The 9,493-nt window shown below is 68.1% G+C and overlaps 1 protein-coding gene across 1 annotated transcript in view; it reads left to right on the forward strand.

Annotated features, from left to right (window-relative positions):
• Positions 1–9,147, forward strand: part of EML2 (EMAP like 2) — a 10,893-nt gene extending 1,746 nt beyond the window's left edge. Inside the window, exons 2-19 of the mRNA XM_044435501.1 lie at positions 47–75; positions 910–1,039; positions 1,161–1,310; positions 2,178–2,247; positions 2,662–2,772; positions 3,310–3,405; positions 3,485–3,619; positions 3,999–4,098; positions 4,565–4,719; positions 5,063–5,188; positions 5,337–5,468; positions 5,557–5,624; positions 5,906–5,994; positions 6,182–6,279; positions 6,782–6,869; positions 7,849–7,944; positions 8,409–8,539; positions 9,013–9,147. Of these exons, the coding sequence (XP_044291436.1) occupies positions 47–75; positions 910–1,039; positions 1,161–1,310; positions 2,178–2,247; positions 2,662–2,772; positions 3,310–3,405; positions 3,485–3,619; positions 3,999–4,098; positions 4,565–4,719; positions 5,063–5,188; positions 5,337–5,468; positions 5,557–5,624; positions 5,906–5,994; positions 6,182–6,279; positions 6,782–6,869; positions 7,849–7,944; positions 8,409–8,539; positions 9,013–9,138 (1,930 nt within the window). The 3' untranslated portion in view covers positions 9,139–9,147. The remainder of the gene's footprint in view (positions 1–46; positions 76–909; positions 1,040–1,160; positions 1,311–2,177; positions 2,248–2,661; positions 2,773–3,309; positions 3,406–3,484; positions 3,620–3,998; positions 4,099–4,564; positions 4,720–5,062; positions 5,189–5,336; positions 5,469–5,556; positions 5,625–5,905; positions 5,995–6,181; positions 6,280–6,781; positions 6,870–7,848; positions 7,945–8,408; positions 8,540–9,012) is intronic.
• Positions 9,148–9,493: the final 346 nt, after the last annotated feature.

Genomic DNA, 9,493 nt, shown 5'->3' on the forward strand with positions numbered 1-9,493 from the left:
TCTCTCTCTCTCTCTCTCTCTCTCTCTCTCTCTCTCTCTCTCGCAGCAAGCCTAAAGAAGCCACCTTCAGCGCCGGTGGGTGAACGCTGCCACAGTTGTCGCGCTTTGGGGGCGGGGGGGGCGTGGTGTGATGACACAGCCCAAGGATGGGGGCCTGCTCCAGAGGAGGGGAACCTCGTCTGGAAGGGCCCTGAGCGCCGTGTGCTTTCTTGATGCAGCAAGAGTTTTTTTTTGGGGGGGGCGGTCAGGGAGAAAGGCCTCTGTCAGCGCCAGCGGGCATTCCAGGGTCCTTCGGCACGTTTCCCAGCCCGGCCACCTCGCCAGAACACGATTCCTGGCGACCAGGTGTTCCCAGGACTTGTGCCGCAGGCAGGCAGACCGCAGCAGAGATGGGCAGGGGGAAGGGTCGCATCCTGGAGCCATGGGGAGAATCGGGGGCGGTCCTTTGGGGGGGGGGGGGGGTCTGGCTGGAGAAGGCTCCAGGCCACCCCCTCCCTCCCACAAGGGAGGCTGTCCAGTGCCCTGCCCTGGTTGGGGGGGCCAGGTCACCAGACGCTGCCCCCCTGCAGCCAGGCGCTGCTTTCTGTGGGGCCTGCCCCTTGAGGCCGCTGCCCCGGGGGGACTCCGTGGTCGCTCCTCCTCCATCCTGCATGCAGAGCCCCCACCCTCTTGCCGAGAGGGGTGTCCAGCCTTCTCCCTGGAAGCTGTTGCTCTTCCCAGCCCCCGGCATGGGCCGCCCACTGTGGCTTGTCTCCGGGCTCCTTGGAAGCGCGTTCCCCAGGAGGGACTCGGCGGGGGCTCTGTGGCACCCTGGGGGGCTCCATGGGGGTGTGGGGCTGTGGAAGCTTGCCGGGGGGGAGCGCAGACGCCTGGACACGCCTCTCCCCCCGGCCCCCCGTCTGCTTGCAGAGGATGGCTACGTGAAGATGTTCCTCAGGGGCCGCCCGATCCCCATGTTCGTCCCGGACGCTGTCGTTGCCACGTACAGCCTGGACGCCAAGCTGGAGCTGCCCCACAGGAAGCTGAAGCTGGACTGGGTGTATCCTGCCTGCAGGCCCCCCGGGGGGGGGGAGAACGGGGGGGGCAGCTCGGTCTGCCGGGCACGGGCCGCCGGGTTCCCGAGCCGCTCGTTTCCCTTGACTGGCCGGCATCCGCCGCAGGTACGGGTACCGGGGCCGCGACTGCCGGGCGAACCTTTTCCTGCTGCCCACGGGGGAGATCGTGTATTTTGTGGCTGCCGTGGCCGTGCTGTTCAACGTGGAGGAGCAGCGGCAGCGGCACTACCTGGGCCACAACGATGACATCAAGTGGTGAGAGGGCGCCCGGGACGAAGGGGGTGGTGCCCCCCCCAGCAGGGGGGCAGAGGGGGCGGGGCGGGCCAGAGGCACCCCAGTACCGGGGGGAGCGGGCTGGCCAGGCCCCCTTCTCTGACACCCGAAGCATTTGGCCTTCCTGCTTTGGGTTCCTCGCACGAGGCGTGTGGGGGGCGGGGGGCGCACCTGCGGTATAGCAGTGATCATTCTAGAGTCCTCCAAGGCTGTACTGGGGCTTCTGGGGAAGGACGACCCTCTCTCCAGGGGGCTTCTGCCACTGCAGCTGATGAACTGGAATGCACTGGTTTCTGTTCATGGCATTTGCATCTATCTTCTGAAACCATTCGTCTTTCTGGAAAAGTCTGCCCAGGGGGCTTGCCCTGCAGTCAAAATCAAGCTGAGTGTCACTGAAGGAAAGCAAATTGATACGGATGCCGGGCTGGGGGGCAACAGGCTGGCGCGGCCCGCAGCTTTGAACGTCGATTTAATGGGGGAGGTTTAATCGGCGTGGAAAGCGAGACGAAGGCAGGCTGGGCCAGGCTGCAGGAGGGGGAGGCTCCAGCAGGCGTGGTGTCCCCGAAGAGGCTCTGCCCCCATCTGATCTCGCGAAGAGCTGGCCTGCAAAGCTCGGGCTCCCCGTGCCCTCGGCAGCCCTGGCGTTCGCGTGGCTTCGGGGCCCCTTCTCCCGGGGAGCCAGAGCGGCCAGGCGGGATGGGGGTGGGCGCTGTGGGCGGCCCAGGCCCGGGCTCCGGTGCAGCCGGCTTGGGTGGCCTCCGGCCTCTCGGACCTGTGAGATGGGAACGGCTGCTCCGCCCTCCGCGGCCAGAGTGCCGTTGGTCACCCGTGCCCTTCTGTCTTGCTTAGCCTGGCTGTGCATCCGGACATGGTGACCATAGCAACGGGGCAGATGGCCGGGACCTCTAAGGATGGCAAGGTGAGCAGGTGGCCATTGTGCCAAAGCGAGGACTCGAAGCGGGAGTGTCAGAGCGAGCACTGCCCCGAAATGGGGGCGGGGAGAACTGCAGGGCAGACTTGGGAAGGGGTCCCCTGCGCCTGAAGCCAGAAGCACTGGGGCAGCAGCTGACTTTGCCTTCTGTGTTGTCCCATTGCAATAGCTGGTAGCTGCCTCTTGGACATGGACGTTCCATTGCATTAGCACGGCTAAAACTCAGTCGATGGGCCTCCCTCCCCGAATAGGTCCGCTCCTCTTTGCTCTTTTCGAAAGCCCTGCCAGCGCGGGGCCGGGCCGTGTCCAGGCACAGCAGCTCCCTTGCGTCGACTGCATCATGTGGGGCAGGCCGGCTGCCCTTCGCCTGTCCTGAGCCGCCTCTCCCGCGTCTCTCCGCAGCCGCTGCCCCCCCACGTCCGGGTCTGGGATTCCGTGAGCCTGAACACGCTGCATGTCCTGGGACCCGGGCCCTTCGACCGAGCCGTGGTCTGCGTGGGGTTCTCCAAGTCTGTAAGCGAGTGCCCCCCCCCCGCACCCCTGATTCCCACTCCTTCGGTGTTGGGGGCGGGACGTCCGCAGCCTGCAGGCCGAGTCCAGCCGTGCATCCGGGCCGGTCTGGCTCGGGACCAAGAGCGCCGCAAGGCCAGCCGGCGGGCAGGCGAAAGACAGCAAGCGCCAAGAGCAGCAAAGTGCAGCGCCTTCCTCCGGACTCGCCCGCTCCTTCCCCTCTCAAAGGCCCCGGCCCAGCTCCGCAGCCAGGGGTCCACAGAAGGGCCTCGTTTTGCCCGTTTTGTTCGTGCTGCTCCCGTGGCTCAGCGTCACGCGGCACTTGGCTTCTGGGAAGCAGAAAGGGGAGCGGCCGGAGGCTTCTGATCGTGGCTGGAGCTGGCCGGAGGCTGGGCAGCCGCCCCGAAATGCGGCCGAGGGAGGCTTGCCTTCTGCATATTCCGGAGAGCGTGCGCGGCCCCTTCCGTGGCAAACCCTCCGCCTTGTGCTCCCCCCGCGGAGGGGCAGCGCCTCCCCCCCACGCCTGTCTTCTCTCCCCAGAACGGGGGCGGGCTCCTGTGTGCCGTCGACGACTCCAACGACCACGTGCTGTCGGTGTGGGACTGGCAGAAGGAGCAGAGACTTGCCGACGTGAAGGTAACGGGCCGGCTGCCCCGAGTCCCTGGCACTGCCCGCCCGGCCGCCCGCGCTCTGACGCTCGCGCTCTGCCTTCCAGTGCTCCAATGAGTCTGTGCTGGCCGCCACCTTCCACCCCACGGAGCCGGCCCTGCTCATCACCTGCGGGAAGTCCCACATCCACTTCTGGGTGCTGGAGGGAGGCAGCCTCAGCAAGCGGCAGGGCATCTTTGAGGTGAGAGCGGGCCTGCGGGAGAGGGGCCGCTTGGAGGGCCCGGGCGGCCGGCCGGCTGGCCTCCCTCCTCTGGACCGGCTGCGCCCCCCCCCTTGATTTCAGCAGAGCTCGTGGGGGCCCCGGAGCCTCACGCAGGCTGCTCTGCAGGCGCGTCTGCCCAGCACCCCGCCTCCACCTCGAGAATTGGGCCGGCCGGGAGGGCAGATCCTCTGCACTTTCCTGTGTAGTGGGCTTTATACCGGGATTAAGCTCCCATCGTCCTGCTCTCCAGTGCCCCTTAGGAGTGGGCCAAAAGGGGAGCTTTTGAGTGGCTTCGAAAGTATTTTGTACTCCCCATCTTGAGGTCCCTTCGGACTCTTCTACGCTCTTCTCTCCTCAGAAACACGAGAAACCCAAGTACGTCCTGTGCATCGCTTTCACAGAGAATGGGGACACGGTGACCGGCGATTCTGGGGGCAATCTCTACATTTGGGGGAAAGGTGAGTTCTGGGGGTGCGGCTGGAGGAATGTAATGGGGGGGATACTTCTGAAAGCTGTGCGGGGGGGTCCGCAGGTCAGTGTCTCCATGTCATTTCATCCTGCCGGTCGGCGGATGAATATTTCAAATGAGTAAGTTTGGCAGTCCGCTTGTGGGAGCCTTGACTTGCAGGTAAGCCCCAGCGTTTCGAAGGGGCTTCCTTCCAAGGATCACACGCCTGCTGCGGCTCCATCCTGGAGCCCGGTTTTTATCACGGGGGAGAGAGCCGGTTGCTGCTCTGAGGTGCCCAGGGCTGCCTGTGCCTGGCAGCCGCTCCCTCTGCGTTCAGACCGCCGTTCAGACCGGAGACGCCGCTGGGGTGAGCATGAGATCTCCGGCATGTGAGAATTTGCTCTCCTCGGTGCCGTGGGCTCCCCAGCGGAGACGCGGATGCCCATTTGGCTCAGCAAGGGACGTGTGGCCGGCAGGGGGAAACCGGATCTGCCACGCCGTGCCCGGCGCCCACGAAGGCGGCATCTTCGGTTTGTGCGTGTTGCGGAACGGGACCATCGTCACCGGAGGCGGCAGAGACCGCAGGGTCATTCTGTGGGGACAGGACTACCAGAAGCTTCAGGAGAACGAGGTACTGGGCGCCGGGTGTCCGGAAGGGACCGCGATTCCTCTCCTCCTCTGGCCTGGCTTCAGTTCTGCAGGGCCAGGGCTGCCCGGAGTCTGCAGGAGGTCCCTCTGGGCTCTCGCGGGAGGTAGCAGAGGCATCGCACTGGGGGCCCCCCCGAGCCATCATGCGCCCGCCCCCATCCCTGATAACTGGCAGAGCTCTGCCTGCGGAGATGCTGCCGCAGCCGGGGCTGCTGCTTACCGCCTCCCTGCGATTTTAAACTGTTCCAGACACATCTCTCTGAGCCAGCACGAAGGGCGCTGGGCACCTCGTGCTCGCCTGAGGGTCGCTTCTGCCTCCCCTGCAGGTACCGGAAGGGTTTGGGCCTGTGCGCACCATCGCCGAAGGGAAGGGGGACTCCCTGTTTGTCGGCACCACCCGCAACTCGGTGCTTCACGGATCCCTGGCTACCGGCTTCTCTCTGCTGGTGCAGGTAACGGACCCCCTCCAGGGGAAGCCGCCGAAGCTGCGCAGCCCTGAGTTCTGCTGTCTTCTGAGAAGGGGAGGCTGGCATTGGGGCTGTGGACGTGTGGGGCACCGGGGGGCGCGTGCCACATGACCGTTCCTCCCCCTGCGGCCAGGGACACACGGAGGAGCTCTGGGGCCTGGCCACCCACCCTGTCCTGGAGCAGTTCGTGACCTGCGGGCAAGACAAGCAGGTGCACCTGTGGAGCGTGGCCACCCACCAGCCCCTGTGGAGCAAGGGGATTGAGGTAAGGGGGCAGCCGCGGCCGAGCGGGGCGTTCCGTGGGGCAGCGCGCTTCGAGTGGCGCTCCCTGCCTGCGTTCCCTCTCTCCTCAGGACCCGGCGCGTTCCGCTGGCTTCCACCCAAGCGGCTCGGTGCTGGTGGTGGGCACCATGACCGGCAGGTACGGCCGAGACTCCTGTCCTCACCTTCCGCCCAGCCAGTCGGGCTGGCATCCTGCCCCAAAACCCTCCGCTGCAGTTAGCTGTCGTGTCCCCCACCTCCTGCCCCTGGAGCCGGGACTGCGTTCCTTCCTGGGTAACGGAACGGGGGCGGACAGGCGGGGCAGGGTGGCCTCCTCCCACCTCGCCCCCGCTTGCACCCCGCCTCGGTTCCCCCAGCCCGCCCCCCCCCGAGCTGCTCCGGCTCTCCTGAGGCGCTTCCCTCCCCGTCTGCCCCGCGCAGGTGGCTGGTGCTGGACACGGAGAGCAGGGGCCTCGTGAGCATCCACACGGACGGCGCGGAGCCCATCTCGGTGGTCAGCTTCTCCCCAGGTAGGGCGGGTGGGCAAGGCGCTCGGGACGGGCCGAGTCGGCGCGCCTGGGAGGGCCCTGCCCCTCGTTCCGCGCAGGCCCACCAGCCCCCTTCCTCGGGCAAGGGACCCCCGCGGGATGAAGGCCGCCCGTCCGCTCCGGCGCGCCGCCTCTGGGCCCCCTTCCTGACTCTGTTCTCGCGCTGCAGATGGCAAGTACCTGGCCCTGGGCTCCCACGACAACTTCGTCTACATTTACCTGGTTTCCGAGGGAGGCCGGAAGTACGGGCGCGTCGGCAAGTGCTCGGTGAGGGCAGGGGGCTGGCGGGCGAGGGCTCTGGGCAAGACTCGCATCTGGGGGGGGGGGGCAGCTGGATCAACATTCGTGCCTCCTGCTCCTGGCTGCCACCCCGAAACAGCCAGGGGGCGGGGGCCTCGCGTGAGGCCGCAGGTGGCCAGCAGGGGGAGCGGCTGTGCCAGCCCAAGGCCCGCGGCCCCTTCCCACGCAAGCGTGGCCGGGCGGGCAGGGGCTCCGCCGGGCTCCCCGTGGGCAGCGGCCGCTCTTCTCTCCCCCAGCGCGCCCCACGCCGGGGCTCCTCTCCACCTGGCCTCGGCAGAGGGGCGGGACGTGTGGCCCGGTGCCTAGCGCCCCTTTTCTGAGCCTTCGGAACGGCTGCTTCTTCCAGGTCCAGCAAGGAGACTTCCAGGACAGATCCTGGCATTTGTGGGGGGGGGGGGGGGGGGCGGGCTCCAGCGTCCCTCTCCTCGCAGGACCCACGTGGAAACTCACCCTCTAACGTCTGTTCCAGGGGCACTCCAGTTTCATCACCCACCTGGACTGGGCCTTTGACAGCAGCTGCTTGGTCACCAATTCCGGGGATTACGAGATCCTTTACTGTGAGTGGCAGAGCTGGAGCGCGAGGGAAGCGGAGGGGCTGCTCGCCCCCCCCTTGCCCGCAGGTGGCGTTCAGGGGGTGCCCCCTTCCAGGGCCCGCTGCCACCATCTGTTTAGCACTGACTCACCATCTCCGAGCTCGCGCCAACTTGTCCGCGTGGGGTTTTGCCAGGAAAGGATCAAAGATCCCGCCTGGTTAAAAAAGGAGGCCCGGCAGCCCTGACCCGCGTCTCCTGCACCCTGCCAGCTGCACCCTTCAAACCACTCCGGGAGCGCTGGCCGGGTCGCTCTCACTCGCCGGGGGAAGGGCCGTCGCTGCCCGGAGGCGGCAGGGCGGAGGGGGCCACGTCTCCTGCTCCTCCCTGCCAGGCCCCCAGAGGGGGAGCGCCTTGCCCTGTGGGATTCCGCGGCCTCGCGGCACGGCAGGACGAGGAAGGCCGAGCTGCGGCAGAGCGGTCCTCCAGCACGCCCGTCGCCTTCCCGGATGGCAGCTCCGCCGGGGGTGGCTCGCCCCAGCCCTGGTGGGGCTCGGCAGCCAAGCAAGCCGTACCGGCCCGTGGCTGAGCGTCCAGCTGGCATGCCCGGGGGAACGTCTGCCTTTCTGTTCAGGACCCGTATCTGTGGAAGGGCATCATGGGCCGGGCCAGCCCCCTCAGCTCTGTATTCTCCCCACGTGGGACAGTGCAAGCCCGTGAGCTGGCATGGTTCGGAAGGCTGGGCAGGGCTCCAGGGGGCAGGGCTCCAGTCCCCGCTCAGCCACGAGGCCCTCTTGGTGGCTGCCTGGCAGGGCTCAATTCTCAGCCGGGCCCACCTCCCAAGGACAAAAGGGAGCAGAGGGGGCCCTCAGGAGCCCTGCGGGGGCCCAGCAAAGGAAGAGAGGCTGCGCGTGAATGCAATGCGTTCCCAACTGGCCTTCCTGCCCACACGGGTGCAGCTGGCAGCCAAGGATCTCTCTCCCTCTCCCTCCCACCCTTCCCACAGGGGACCCCTCCACCTGCCGGCAGATCACCAGCGCCGAGGCCGTGCGCAACACGGACTGGGCCTCGGCCACCTGCGTGCTGGGCTTTGGGGTCTTCGGTGAGTGTGCCCCGGCGGGAAGGTTCGGCCGGGCGATTTCCCAGGGCTGCCGCTCTGTGCCAGGAGGCGCTGCTTCCTGGAAGTCCGCTGGGGCCGAGGGAGCCGCAGCTCTGGGAGCAGGGCGTCTGCCACCCACTGGCCGCCCTCCCCGTGGCCGGAGCCATAAGGACGGGCCCTGGAGCCCCTCGCCTGCCCCGCCATCCCGCCCTCGAACTGCACGCGTCTCTTCACGGGGCCGGGAACCCGCTTCCCCCAGACGCGCGGCACGGAGAGGGGAGCAGAACTCCGGGCCGCTCCGTTAGGGACCTGCGGGGGTCCGGCGCGTGGGCAGCACCCCCATAGCAGCGAGGCCGTGCTGAGGGGTGTGCGCTGTGGCCCCAAGGGGAAGACGGGCGGGGCGCCTGGGGGGCTGCCCGTCCCCTGCGGCCATCGACCCTCCTGCCCCCTCCTCCCTTCCCCGGCAGGGATCTGGCCGGAGGGCGCGGACGGCACGGACATCAACGCGGTCTGCCGCTCCCACGACGGGAAGCTGCTGGCGTCGGCCGACGACTTCGGCAAAGTGCACTTGTTCTCGTACCCCTGCTGCCAGCCGCGGGTGAGCCGCCCCCGCCCCCCGGGCTTCCCCCGCCCCTCGGGGCAGGGCCCTCTCGGCCGCGGGCCTCCCCCACAGCCTGCCCGGGGGCCTCCCCATCCCCTGCTGAGCGGCCAGCGGGCCTGAGCCCCCCAGACTCGCCCTCGGCTCTCGCAGCTTCCCCGGCCCTGGGGCTTAGAGCGGCTTCTCCCCCGGGGCCTCCTGAGCTTGGTGTGCCCCTGGGGGCCTGATCCTGCTCCCGGGGAGGAGGGAGGCCGGGGGGCAGCGAGGGAGCCGCTTCGGGGCTGTGCCTGGCAGCCAGTGCAGGCAGGGCCGGCTTGTGGTGCCGTGGCACCGCAGGGCAGGAACGGGGGCGGAGGGTCAGAGCCACGACGGGCCCGGAGAGGAGGACGTCCCCGTGTGGGCCAGACGCGGGCCGGAGCGCTGGGCCCCGACGTGCCGCCTGACCGGCCCCCCCGCCCCCCGGCTCTCCGCAGGCCCCCAGCCACACCTACGGCGGGCACAGCAGCCACGTCACCAGCGTCGCCTTCCTGCACGACGACAGCCTGCTGCTCTCCACCGGCGGGACCGACACCAGCATCCTGCAGTGGCGCCTCGTGTAGGAGCGCTGGGGGGCCGGAGGGGGCACCGGGGCAGGGGGTGGGGCGGGGGGGCGATCCTGTGAAACACTTTCTGAGCTGGCACGGCACTGGCGGGGGGAGAGGCCGGCGGCCGAGAGGGGAACGCGGGAAGAGAAAGGTGAAGTGGATACGGGCGAGCACTATTTTGCAGAAATCTCTATATGAATACTGATAATATATATCCAGAGCTATCTCTATAAATCTATATTTAAAGGCGGAAGGTTGCACAGGCTGGGAATGTGACGGAGCTGAGGACGGGCTGCGGGGGGCAGAGCGGGGGGGAGCGGGGGAAGGCCTCCTTCCACATCCGGGGCAGCCTCGGTTCTCCCCACGGCGA

Source organism: Varanus komodoensis, unplaced genomic scaffold (assembly GCF_004798865.1).
Source record: "Varanus komodoensis strain SLA01 unplaced genomic scaffold, ASM479886v1 scaffold29_3, whole genome shotgun sequence".
Classification (NCBI taxonomy): Eukaryota; Metazoa; Chordata; class Lepidosauria; order Squamata; family Varanidae; genus Varanus; species Varanus komodoensis.